The 14329-nt window shown below is 39.2% G+C and overlaps 1 protein-coding gene across 7 annotated transcripts in view; it reads left to right on the top strand.

The window, feature by feature from the left end:
- LOC308613962 (WD repeat-containing protein 89) overlaps positions 1-13527 on the top strand; it is a 104787-nt gene extending 91260 nt beyond the window's left edge. For 5 of the 7 annotated variants that reach the window (XM_081228131.1, XM_081228133.1, XM_081228137.1 and 2 more), the window contains one exon: positions 12220-13527. In XM_081228131.1, coding sequence (XP_081084257.1) covers positions 12220-13410 — 1191 coding nt within the window. In that variant the 3' untranslated portion in view covers positions 13411-13527. Of the gene's footprint in view, positions 1-10090; positions 10156-11908; positions 11993-12219 lie in introns of those variants that run through there. The other 2 variants (XM_081228132.1, XM_081228138.1) reach the window with 2 other exon arrangements.
- The last annotated feature ends 802 nt before the right edge of the window (positions 13528-14329 follow it).

The raw sequence follows: 14329 nt of genomic DNA, 5'->3' as shown, positions 1-14329 counted from the left end.
TTACTTGAGAAACTGGATATCTCAAGATGTTATTGAGGAAAATGTCTTTGTTTTTTAAAGATACTTTGAATGTTATATCTGGAGCCTGAAGGATAATCTCATACTGCATGAGAGAGTGTGTGTGTCATTCCTTCCCACCCCCTTCCTCTTTTCCTTGGTAACAAATTCCTGCACTTTAAAAACTGCTCTCCCTAAGAATTTTAGTGTATTTAATGCATGAAGTGCCATATGTTGCTGCAACCAGTATCTTGAACATTCGTGTGAACAAGAATAGCATATTCAGGCTCGCTAACCAGGATTAATTTACAAAGACATTGTCTCAGTCATTAATGAATATGATATTTAAAATTACATTGAAATTGTAGCTGATGTCAGTTTAGCATACCTTCCACTAAATATGCAGCACTTCTGCCCAATTTAAAACAAATGGTTCTTTGATAGATTGTTTTAAGGCCAATTATGTGTCAGTTTAAAACATACACACAAATTTCTCTAAATTTTTTTTCTTTTTGGTGGTACGCAGGCCTCTCACTGTTGTGGCCTCTCCCGTTGCGGAGCACAGGCTCCGGATGCGCAAGCTCAGCGGCCATGGCTCACGGGCCCAGCCGCTCTGCAGCATGTGGGATCTTCCCGGACCGGGGCACGAACCCGTGTCTCCTGCATCGGCAGGCGGACTCTCAACCACTGTGCCACCAGGGAAGCCCTCTCTAAATTTTTGATTTAAAAGTTTTCTTAGAAATGTTCTGCAGAAGTTAAACCAATGCATGCTTTTTATCCCAAGGTATTGATTTCTCTAGGACATATTAGTAATGCATATCAGGGACTGTTCTTTAATGTCCAGTATAGAACTTTTGTAGCTAACATTAGATTTTTCCCATTTGCCACTGAGCTTGCCTCTAACACATGACATTAGACATTAGCAGCTACTGCTTCCAAATGCTCTGCTAACACGACTTTGAAACTTGAAGCGTACTATCCAGGTATTTGTAAATTATCCCTCAATTGAGTTTGTTTGACGTTTTCTTAAGATTAGGCTGGGGTTATGAATTTTTGAGAGGAATGCCACAGAAGTAAACTATCTTTCTCATCACATCACATCAGAGGGCAAGTGACATCAACATGACTTACTACCAAAGATGCTGACCGTGATCAGTTGGTTAAGGTGGTGTCTTCTGATTTTCTCTAGTTGAATTTACTATCTTTTACTCTTTCAATACTCTGTTCTTTGGAAGCAAGTAATTAAGTCCAGCCTATACTCCAGAAGAGGAGAACTGAGCTCCACCTCCTGGAGGAGGTTGTATCTGCTTATATTAGTTGGAATTTTTCTGTAAGGAAGCTATGTCCCTTCTCCCTCATTTATTTACTTACTCAATCATTTATTTTTATCAGTATGGATTCATGGGTGTTTATTTTATTGTTTGGTTGCTTTTTTGCCCAAACTGGTCTAGAGTGACCAGTGGGAGATCCTGGCTCTTGTGCCTTTTTTTTTTTTTTTAAGCACTTCTTTACTTTCAGGCACTATTCAATGCTGTAGGCTCATCTTGTATTTTCCCTGTCCCAGACCCAGATTTGTCCAAGGAGGTCAAAGGGTAGTTTTAATTTTTATTGGGGTATAGTTGATTTACAATGTTGTGTTAGTTTCAAGTATACAGCAAAGTGAATCCGTTATACATATACATATTTTTAGATTCAAGGGTTGTTGTTTTTTTTTTCGGTACGCGGGCCTCTCACCATTGTGGCCTCTCCCGTTGCGGAGCACAGGCTCCAGAAGCGCAGGCTCAGCGGCCATGGCTCACGGGCCCAGCCGCTCCGTGGCATGTGGGATCCTCCCGGACCAGGGCACGAACCCGTGTCCCCTGCATCAGCAGGCGGACTCTCAATCACTGTGCCACCAGGGAAGCCCCTCAAGGGTATTTTTAATAGGGTAGATCTTAAGCCTTTCTGATTAGTACCTAACTAAAAGACAAGAATTTTGGAGAAGTTCACTGAGAGCTTGTTTTACTTCAGTGAAACTATATAATCTTCTAAAACATACTGAAGGGGGCTTCCCTGGTGGCGCAGTGGTTGAGAGTCCCCCTGCCGATGCAGGGGACACGGGTTCATGCCCCGGTCTGGGAGGATCCCACATGCCGCGGAGCTGCTGGGCCCCTGAGCCATGGCCGCTGGGCCTGCGCATCCGGAGCCTGTGCTCCGCAGTGGGAGGGGCCACAGCAGTGAGAGGCCCGCGTACCGCAAAAAAAAAAAAAAACATACTGAAGTTCATTTGCTCTTTAGAAATGTATTTTTCATTAAAAAATGAAAAATGAAATCTTAAAAAGCACCCACTCAATTTGATATGTCAGTGGTTTATTCAGAATTGAGTTGCTGATTTAATATTCATGTTCATGAAATTTTGCATATTGGTTCATTTTTTTAAAAATAGTTTTAATATAAAAGTAACAGAATGCTTTCATTTTTTAAAAGCTGTAGAATGGTATTTTTAAAATGTGAATGTGAAATGAAATAAGGCAAATCAAATGAAGTTATTAGAAAGAAAGGAAATCAATATTTGCTTATTTTCTTTATGCCAAGAATTATGCCCACTACCTCCTTCTGCTTTGTGTTCCTCTGTCATCCTCTGATTATCTCTGTCCTTGTACCATCACCCTATAGTGTAATTGTTTACTGGTCTGTCTCCTAAGTTCTTGAAGGCAGCAAGTATGTTTCTCATCTGAATCTCCAGCATTTAGCACTGTACTTGGCTATAAAAGGTGCTCAATATCAAGTATGTCCATTTCTATCCCCATTTTAAAGATGAAGAAACTGAGGCTTACAGAGGTTAGGTTAATTTGTAGAATGATGACTTTGCTAGTTTGTGGTAGAACAAGGGCTTGAAATTAGTATGTTTTATTCTTAAACGTATTGCTTTTTTATTGTATCACACTGACAGATTATTGACAAGCTGAAAATTACTTCACTGCATTATTTCCAAGTTGACAATCTCTGAAAATATTCATAAGAAACTGGTAACACTTGACGACTCCTGGGAGAAGAAAGGGGCTTGAGGACAGAAATGTTCTAAGATATTAGTTTTGGAACCTTTTGAATTTTGAACCATGGGACTATTTTAGAAATTCAAAAATATAGATAAATTTTTAAAGTACACAGAAACTTACCAGATAGAGTTTTATATTAAGTTTTAAAATATTGTAGCATTTCAGAGGTTTGTTTGTTTTTTTGTTTTGTTGATGTCTTTAGAAGCAGGGATCCTACCATTATTACTGAGCATAGGTTTTCATAGTCTTCAGACAATTCCTTTGTGTATCCTATTTTTTGGAATAGGTGGGTAAGGGAAGAGGATAGAATGTTCTAAAGGGAACAAAAGATCAAAGTCCCCATCTTAAATATGAATGACATTTGACTTTTTAAAGTATGTTCCCTATATCTTTATTTGTAGGAGCCTCTTACATTAAGTCAGTACTTGGTGATAACACCCAAGACTTTATTTGATTATCTCTAATTAGTTAGGCTGGTTCTGGCTGCATTAACAAAAACTCCACTGCAAATTGACTTAAATAGTCAGAAAATGTTGAATCTCATACACATGGAATTAAAGTTGTTTCCATCAGTCGGGTTGGGTACCCTTTAGAATTAGCATTCCACATGTGAACAGATTGTTAGTTAGGAGGGGAATACATGCGTGGACTGGCAAAAATGTAAGGTTTCTGAACCAATTACTGATTTAAAAGGATGGCATTACTATGATTAGGTTAATTAGGATCCATCCCTGGTGCTACAGGCAACTGAAACAACGTTGATGCCACACGGAGGGGGGAGGGGGGAGTTGGAGGGGTTCCATCATGCTAGATGTCCTCTACAGTTTCTTAATTGCCCTTCAAATAAAATACGATATATGTTTGACCCCTCCACTGCTAATACGTTGTTTGTTTGTTTGTTTGCGGTACGCGGGCCTCTCACTGTTGTGGCCTCTCCCGTTATGGAGCACAGGCTCCGGACGCACAGGCTCAGCGGCCATGGCTCACGGGTCCAGCCGCTCCGCAGCATGTGGGATCTTCCCGGATCGGGGCACGAACCCCGCAGTCTCACAACCACTGCGCCACCAGGGAAGCCCAAGTTTTGAGGAATGTAATTGTTCGTGGTGGGTAATGGGTTGCATAGGGGTTTCTTTTATTATTCTTTATTTCATACAAATTCCATAATAATAAATGGGACACAAAAAAATTAAAAGTAGTGGCTGCTTACCGTAACCTTTTTCTGTGTTTGTGTTTTTTCAATCATCCTGCTCCCTTTTTTTAAATAAATTTATTTTATTTATTTATTTTTGGCTGCATTGGGTCTTCGTTACTGTGTGCGGGCGTTCTCTAGTTGTGGTGAGCGGGGGCTACTGTTCGTTGCGGTGCGCGGGCTTCTCATTGCGGTGGCTTCTCTTGTTGTGGAGCATGGACTCTAGGCGCGTGGGCTCCAGTAGTTGTGGCGCGTGGGCTCTAGAGCGCAGGCTCAGTAGTTGTGGCGCACGGGCTTAGTTGCTCGGCAGCATGTGGGATCTTCCTGGACCAGGGCTCGAACCTGTGTCCCCTGCATTAACAGGTGGATTCTTAACCATTGCGCCACCAGGGAAGCCCCCATCCTGCTCCCTTTCTTTCTCCTCTGCTTATATGTAGAATTAATATGTAATTCTTTCTGTCAAAGCCTAATAGACATATTCCTTAATTAAAGTTGACACTAATATTTTAGTACTTACATGGAAGAGGAATAGCATAGAATTGAAATGAACACGGGTTCACAGGTTTTAAAGTTACAATTTGGGTTTCAAATCAGACTCCCCCTGTTATTACCCATGAGAGCATTGGCAAGTTATTCAGTTTCTCTGAAGTTCAATTTCCTCTGTAAAATGGTGATAATAATACCTGTCTCATAGGGTTAAATGATTAGGGTAAAAAAATTAGATGTATGAATAAGTTTCTAGCACACCGCCTAGCATTTGTTGAACTCCAGTTACGATTATTTTCTTCTCTGAGAGACTCAGTCATCCTAGCCCAATTTCATAGATATGTTAGCATTATTGTAGTTAAATTATAAGTGTGGATTGTGAAGTTATTAGAGCCCATTCCTGAATCACTTTTCCCATTTAGCTTCTCCCTGCATTGGGGACATTAGCCGAATCTCTGCCTTGTGCAATCCTCAGAGCTAGTTCTAGGCGGTCAATGGGCAGTATTAAGTTTCAGCTGTGGGGAATTAGTTTTTCTGACCCAAGTCTGATAAATTGTTTCAAAAGAAAACTAGTCCTTTATCCAACATACAGCTCAAGTACAACTCTTATTCTTTAGTAGTGAAAATGTAATAGTATTTGTTGCTTATGCTGTCCAATCTTTCAGGTACGATGAACATTTATTCATACCCGAAAGACAGAAATATATCTATTTCTAAGGATACTGCTCATTTCTGACTTCCTACTAAGTAATATGCCAAAAACTTTTAGTACAGTGCCTTTTGTAATCAATAGTTTATAAATAGGTATAAAATGTGTGTTTTCGTTTAATACAATTGTTTCATCTTGTTTAAATGAGAAAGAAAGCTACTTCCTCTTCCATCATGGAATGATTTAAGCTACCTAGGCTGTCCTTCAGATTTCATATTCAAACTTGGCCAATTCAGGAATAAGAGCAACACCTAGTTGCGGCTAGATGTATTTAGGATGTACTTTATATATAGAAATAACATTTTATTGGGTTTCTTTTAATAGGAAGTAAAATGAAAAATATTTTGATTGATAAAGATAACTTAAATTTTACTAAGGCAAAAGCCACAAAAGAAATACTTACATTTAGGGATTTTGTTATCAAGTAACTAACTCTTAATTACCTAAGGACAGTTCTTCAGATGAGAGATTAGTCAGCATTTCCCTTCTAATGTGTTTCAAGATGGCAGTTCACCAAGAAGTTAATATTTTCACCCCCTTGAAGCTTACCCTAAGGTGTTTGTTTTAGGGTGTCTTTCTAAACGTCTTCCAGCTACTGCATTCTATTCAGACACGAGAATTCTGTATCCCAGTAAAGACCACAACAGCAGTGGTGGTGGCTCAATGCCAGGGCACTGCTGGGGGTCTGCTATTTCCTGATCTGTACCAGGTGGGTCAAGATGAGATATTAGTAATTTTTTCAGAACAGTTAGGCCAATATTTAAATTGGGTTATGGTTGCTTGCTACATCTACTAACTCAAGGACAAGGAATTTTTTTTAATGAAAACTCTTTAGCCAAGTGAACCAACATAGCTTTAGACTCTACTAAACTTCCTTTACCTGGACCTCTTCTCCTTGTCTCATGTCAGTGTTGGGAAAGTAAGAACTGCAATATGATCCAACAGGTAGTGGCGGTAACTCCATCCATTACTTTCTCTTTTCTCTGCTGTTCTCTTTTGGCTTATCTTCATTTCTCTTTTCTCCTCCCTAGTCTTTGCTTTAGTACTCTTTTCTGTCCCTCTCTTTTTGTCCCCTCTTTCATTTATGTGTGTGTGTGTGTGTGTATGTATTAATATAAGAAAGGCTCACTCTACATCCTCAGCTCTCACTAGCCTGTTGAGATCTAGAATGCTAACTAAGCTTCCTTTTATGCATCTAACAGAAATAAATAGAGAAAAGATTAAAATTATGGATAATCTTATTTGTTCTCTTTATATGTTTTTGTTAGGTTGAACTATATGAAGTTGTCAATATTGTTTTGATCTACAGAAATAGATTGAACCGTATAGTTCAATATACTCTTAGTAGCCTTCAGCAAAAGTGAGATTTAGAAATGGATTGGAAGGGAGATCAGCTCGGTGCTTTGTGACCACCGAGGTGGGGGGGATAGGGAGGGTGTGAGGGAGACGCAAGAGGGAGGAGATATGAGGATATATGTATACATATAGCTGATTCACCTTGTTATAAAGCAGAAACTAACACCATTGTAAAGCAATTATACTCCAATAAAGATTTTAAAAACAAAAAAGAAAAAGAAATGGATTGGAAGAGAGCCCTGAGTAGGAGAGTTGGATATTCCCCAGAGGTTCTGGCTTAGAGAACTGGGTGGATCAGAGTGTTTTCATGGTGCCAATACCATTGACCAACATGGAGAACATTGAGAAGCATATTTTGATTTTGTTTTTAAGGAGAAGGTTGGTGGGGGCATAAATAATCAGTTTTACTTTGAGGTGTAGTGGGACATGTTCAAGGAGAAATGACTAGTAGACACTTGGAAATATGGACTTGTAAATAGATGAGCTCATTGGCACTTAGGTGGCACTTGAAAACATGAATGTCAATGAGGTTGCCTTGTGAGAATGTCAAGTGAGAAGAAAAGAGAGCCTATGGCTTATCTTGAGGACTGGGAAGTGGGTCATACAAAGAACACACAGAGAAGGGCATACATAGAAGTAAAAGGGTTTATTCCTCATTTTAGAATGATCCATTAGTATATTAAATTAAAATTAACTATGTAGCCTTGGAAGTTATATTTCAAATATGATTCACTTGCATATTAATGTGTTAAAGCATAAGCCAGAGGTTTTCATCTTTTCCCTAAGAGATTAAACTATTTTACTCTTTGTATCTATGGACAAATGAATATAAACTCTATAGCATGAGAGTGTTGTAGGAGCTACCTACCTTCTAACATCTGTCTTTTTTTTGAAGTACTATGCTGCATTTAAACAGTGTGTCAGGTGGACAACCATTGAGATTGTTACCATTACTACTGTCTTAAAAGTGTTTGTTGTAGCGTTCCATCTGGGCCCACTCTGCTTGCCTCATCAATCCCCAGAATCCTTGCAGGGGACTGTTCCAGTGTGAAACAGACTCTCCAGGCAGCACTGTGGAGGGAAGGAGTACTGCACTACTGTCCTGCTTGGGGGTAGCAGTGCATAGTCATAGTCCTATAACTTACTATTAACTTAAAAGTCACATTAAACTTTCTTATTGTTTAAAATCTGATATTTCATATGCAGAGATCAATATGAAGCAGTAGCAAAGAATTGTTTCTTTTGTAATCTCATTAACACTTTGACTAGTATTTCAAGAATGGGCAGTTGTTTCTATCTGGAATTAAAAAGGATTTTTCCTTGAAGTGTATAGGTAGTACACTCTTAAGTGAACACACATTTTAGGATGTATTTGAAGAGCTTGTAGTAAAAAAAAATTAAGTTAAATAAGTTTTTTTTCACAAATAAAGTCTCCTGTATTTCCTTTTTGTACTTTATTTAAAGTACTGCTAAAAAAATACCATTATTTTACTAATTTCCATAAGCACAGCTCCCCCTGCAAACACACAGACACATGCAATATCATTTTAGATTTATTCTGTTTCTCCTGGAACTCTTCAGCTCTTAATGCATGAAAGTTGAATCAATTATTCACTCATTTATTCAACAATCATATTGATAACAAAAAAGCAAGAAAGAGTCAGGTAATAAGTTCACCTCACCAGTAAAATCAGGTTTTTAAAAAATATTGAGTGAAAAGAGCAAATTGCAACAAAGCTACATATAATTGTGATGCCATTTAAAAAATTTCTTAATCATAGGAGTTGTGTCTATAAGGTTTCATTTCTTTAAGTGAAAAACTGAGGCAAATGTTGCAAAATGTTAAATCTGGGTAATATGTACAGTACTTGGGTGTCTGTTTCCTTTTTTCTACACTTCTTTGTATATTTGAAATATTTTATAATTAAGCATTTTTAATTTTTTAATTAATCAAATGGGCAGTATAATAGGGGGGTGACAGGCTACTTTAGGTTGGTTGATCAGGGAAGCTCTCTCTGGGGAGGTAACATATTGAGACCTGAATAACAGGAAGGAGTTACACAAAAAAGGTACAGAAAGTATTCCAGGCAGAGAAGCAGCTATTGCTACAGTCCTGAGACAGAAGCAAGCATGACATGTTTAAGTAGAGAAAGCCATTTTAGCCTATCTGGTTGTAAAACCAACAGTTATGCTGTGGAGATAAATGGTCATTTAGTCTCAGAATACTTGAAGGATGCTCACCATTTTCAGACTTATTCTTATACAGAGTTGTTCCATTTAGGGCTCACATACTAATTGTGATAATGACATATCAGAAGCTGGCTGCTTGAGGAGTTTCTCAGTCGTCAAGTTGGGGACAGTTTGAGCACCAAGAAGAATTTAAGTGATCAAGCTTGTTATTATGAGTCTCTGTGATGTGATGCAATAGGAAGTACCCAGGGCTTCCCTGGTGGCGCAGTGGTTAAGAATCCGCCTGCCAATGCAGGGGACACGGGTTCAATCCCTGGCCCGGGAAGATCCCACATGCTGCAGAGCAACTAAGGCCGTGCGCTACAGTTTGAGCCTGTGCTCTAGAACCCATGAGCCACAACTACTGAGCTCACGTGCCACAACTACTGAAGCCCGCGTGCCACGACTACTGAGCCCGTGTGCTGCAACTACTGAAGCCCGCGTGCCTAGAGCCTGTGCACTGCAACAAGAGAACCCACTGCAATGAGAAGCCCGCACACCGCAACAAAGAGTAGCCCCTGCTCGCTGCAATTAGAGAAAGCCCGCACACAGAACGAAGATGCAATGCAGCCAAAAAAAAAAAGTAGCCAGCATCACCTAAATTTTATCCCTGATAACAATATTAAACTGGAATCTAATCATGAGTAGGAAACAATTAGAAAAATCCAGAATATGGGACATATTATCAGACAACTGGCCTGAACTTATAAAAAAATTCAGTGTTAAGAAAACAAAAGATTGGGGAGGTGCTCTGTGTGAAAGTATTTAGAAATGAAGTGATATTTTGTCTGCATTTAACTTTCAAATAGTTCATCAAAAAATTTGTGTGTGTGTGCTTATAGAGATAGAAGAAAGCAAGTTGTTGAACCTCGGAGGTGAAAGGCTATATGTGTGTGTGTTCGTTGTACTATTCTTTCAACTTTTGTAAGGTTTTTTTTGTTGTTTGTTTGTTTTTGCGGTACGCGGGCTGCTCACTGTTGTGGCCTCTCCCGTTGCGGAGCACAGGCTCCGGACACGCAGACTCAGCGGCCATGGCTCACGGGCCCAGCCGCTCCACAGCATGTGGGATCTTCCTGGACCGGGGCATGAACCCGCGTCCCCTGCATCGGCAGGGGGACTCTCAACCACTGTGCCACCAGGGAAGCCCTATTGTAAGTTTTTAAATAGTCAAAATTTAAAGTTGGGGAGGATGCTTATTCTTTACTTTTTTTTTTTTTTTTTTTGCGTTACGCAGGCCTCACCGTTGTGACCTCTCCCGCTGCGGAGCACAGGCTCCGGACGTGCAGGCTCAGCGGCCATGGCTCACGGGCCCAGCCGCTCTGCGGCATGTGGGATCCTCCCGGACTGGGACACAAACCCGTATCCTCTGCATCAGCAGGCGGACTCTCAACCACTGCGCCACCAGGGAAGCCCCTTATTCTTTTTTTTGAACCCCAGTGCAACTTATAAATATTTTTTGCCTTTTGGTTTAATTGTTTTGTTTGGAGCCACTCTGATAGATCCAAATTCTTCCCCATGTGGTGTTAGTGGTATTGGTAATGGTAATACTGGTCATTTTTACATAACATTTGTTGAATGTGTATCATGATATGCCAGACACGTTATTTCAGTTAATCCTTCTAACAACTCTTGAATTAGTATTCGTTTCTCCTTGTAAAGATGAAAAGACAGACGGTTAAAAAGCTATCACTAAAGCAACAGAAAAAAAAAAGCATTTCATCTTAAGAATGAAAATGTGAACTTGTGAGGCAGGCTGGAATATTCATTGGTGAAAGCAAGATAGAAAAGTTTGTGATAAAGTCACTAGGCATGCATATTTTTCTGGCCTTGAACTTGTTCTGTATACAACCTACCATTGAGAGGCAATCTAGTGTGGTGGTTAAGAGCACAGTCCCTGAAGCCAGAATGCCTAAGCTCAGATTGCATCTCCAACATTTACAAGCTGCTACTGCCTGAGAAGCACATCTCCAGAATTCCTACTGGGTACCTCTATTAGTTTTTTTATCGCTGCTGTAACAAATTACTGCAAACTTGGTGGCTCAAAACAACATAAATTTATTATAACTCTGGAGGTCAGAAGTCCAAAATGGGTCTCAATGGGCTAAAATCAGGGTGTTAGCAGGGCTGCACTTTCACATGGAAGCTCTAAAGGAGGCTGTTCCCTTGCCTTTTCCGCTTTCTAGAGGCCACCCAATTATTGGCCTCCTTTGCCCAAACCAGCAGTGTATCTCTCTGAACCTTTCTTCCATAGTAACATCTCCCTCTGACTCTCATATTCTGCCTGCTTCTTCTGTCAGTACTTTTAAGGGCACTGGTGATTACTTTGGGCCCACCCATATAATCTAGAATAATCTCCCTATTTTAAGGTCAACTGATTAGCAACCTTAATTCCATTTACAACCTCAATTCCTCTTTGCCATGTGACCTAACATACTCATAGGTTCCTGGGATTAAGGCATGAACATTTTTTTTTAATGAATTTATTTACTTTTGGCTGTGTTGGGTCTTTGTTGCTGTGTGCGGGCTTTCTCTAGTTGCGGCGAGCAGGGGGCTACTCTTCGTTGCAGTGCTTTTCATTGTGGTGTCTTCTCTCGTTGTGGAGCACGGGCTCTAGGTGCGTGGGCTTCAGTAGTTGTGGCACGCGGGCTCAGTAATTGTGGCTCACGGGCTCCAGAGCGCAGGCTCAGTAGTTGTGGTGCACGGGCTTAGTTGCTCCACGGCATGTGGGATCTTCCCAGACCAGGGATCGCACCTGTGTCCCCTGCATTGGCAGGCAGATTCTCAACCACTGTGCCACCAGGGAAGCCCCATGGCATGAACATCTTTGAGGGACCATTTTTCTGCTAACACATCTATGTTTAGATTCTATAGTTGTTAAGGCAGCTGCGGCCAGGTCAAGATGATCTCAAAGTGGAGATCCTGGCTAATGCTGAGGACTGTGCGTAGGACCAATTATTAAGTTTGAGCTGAAAGGAATTACTAAGCAAGGTATGTACATGTTTTAAAATTCTCTTACTGGCAGTAGATTCAGTATATAAAAAGTGATTGAATTAGAAGTAGGCAACTGAGTTTTAGTTACATCATGGTAGGGAAATGATTAAAATATTAGATTTTAGTTCTGTTGTTTTGTGCCAGCTCTCAGAGGGAAATGTTATTGATTTAATCACAATGTAGAGACGCTTTGGGTTTAATTTTAATTTTTGTTTTTATTACAGATTTTTACTACCCTTGGATGCACTCCTGATATGGAGAAGATTGAGGAACAATTTGCTAATTTGAACATTGTTAAACGTTCCTCAGAAACTAAAGAGCCTACTTATCTGCTTGGCATAGACACATCAAAGACTGTACAAGCAGAAAAAGGAAGCTTGGTTGCTGTTTTATGTTCTAATGGATCAATCAGAATATATGATAAAGAAAGATTAAATGTACTACGAGACTTTAGAGGATATCCTGGACTTAATGGAGTCAAGTTTGCAAATTCCTGTGACAGCATGTATTCCTCATGCACTGATGGCACTGTAAAATGTTGGGATGCTCGATTAGCCAGTGAAAAACCTGTCCAGCTGTTCAAGGGTTACCCTTCCAATATTTTTATCAGTTTTGATATCAGCTGTAATGATCATGTCATTTGTGCTGGTACAGAAAAAGTTGATGATGATGCATTGTTGGTATTTTGGGATGCAAGAATTAATTCTCAGGATTTGTCTACTACTAAAGACCCACTTGGTGCATATTCAGAGACACATAGTGATGATATCACTCAAGTATGTTTCCATCCCAGCAATCCCAACATGGTAGTCTCAGGTTCAACTGACGGCCTGGTAAATGTATTTGATATTACTGTTGATAATGAAGAAGATGCACTGGTTACAACCTGTAACTCAGTTTCATCAGTAAGCTATATTGGTTGGTCTGGGAAAGATTATAAACAGATTTACTGCATGACACACGATGAAGGATTTTGTTGGTGGGATCTTAATCATCTGGATACCGATGAACCAATTACATGTTTGAACATCCCGGATGTCAGAGAAGTAATTAATGTGAAAGAAGGGATTTTGGACTATTTGATTGGCGGCCTATATCATGAAAAGACGGACAAATTGTTTGTAGTTGGGGGAACAAACACAGGAATTATTCACATAATGAGCTGTACCACATCAGGATTGGTCCATGTGACCAGGCTTCAGGGAGGGCATGCTGCTACAGTCCGTTCTTTCTGTTGGAATATGCAGGATGATTCTTTGCTAACTGGAGGAGAAGATGCACAGTTGTTACTTTGGAAACCTGGAGCAGTAGAGAAGACGCTTACAAAGAAAGACAGCATGAAAATAGCATCCTCTGTGTACCAGCGAGTTCGAGTTCATAGTAATGATTCTTATAAGAGAAGGAAAAAGCAGTGATGTTACATTGGGGGTTTACTTGACAGGTTTTTTAGTTGCAAATAATTATTTCTGTGTACTACATGTTGTAGACGTGTTTAGAGCTCATATGTAAATAAAAACAAGCCAGTTAGCAAACAGTCCTGAAAAAATGTTGAGAATGGTTTAATTCAGGTCTTTGTGTATTCTAAAATTATTTTTTTAAGCCGCCATTTGAGTATATAATCAGTGAGTTGAAAGTAAAATTACATTCCTCATTTAAAAAACCCATCTGTTGAATTAGTAAATGTTGAATTTGAAGAAATAGCTTTGATAACGGCTTTTTAGAAGTAGATGGCTGGTGTGACTTTAAAAAACAGGTGGTTTGGCTGTGTTTTTTAAGCTCAATTTTTTACATCTTCATTATTTATAAAACCAATTCAGACTGTTTCTTCATTCGAGAAGCTCCTACTTGCTAAATACATATAGATTACACTGGCATATTTAAATATAAATATTCTAATGAGTTTAAATAGAATTAAACCTTTTCAGAAATAGTGATTTGCATTTATTTGAGAAAAGTATATTTAGTAAATATTTGCATCCACACTTTAATATTGTTGATTAAACAGTAAACAGGTGTTTCACTGATGAAGAGGAAATTACCTTGCAAAATTCTTTTTGAGACTCAAAGTGAATATACAAAAACAAAAGTATTTATGATAGTAGAATGACTTTTTATTTCAACATATTGCAATATTTTGTGATAAAATTTTCTTCTATAGTGTTTCATCCATCCATAATTTTAAACTTGAATTTTTGTTTACTGCTAATTTTTCCATCCTTCCTTTTAAATATTTCTCTAAAGAATCTTAATTAAAAAGTTGATCCCTCTAAAGGTTTGGTATCTTATCTCTGAGACTGTAGCACTGGGGGAAATTTTTCTATAGAACATTTGTAA

The sequence above is a fragment of the Mesoplodon bidens genome (genome assembly GCF_964165515.1).
Source record: "Mesoplodon bidens genome assembly, chromosome: 3".
NCBI classification, from domain to species: Eukaryota; Metazoa; Chordata; class Mammalia; order Artiodactyla; family Ziphiidae; genus Mesoplodon; species Mesoplodon bidens.
Note: the sequence above shows the minus strand (reverse complement) of the source record. Positions and strands in the feature narration are given on the sequence as shown.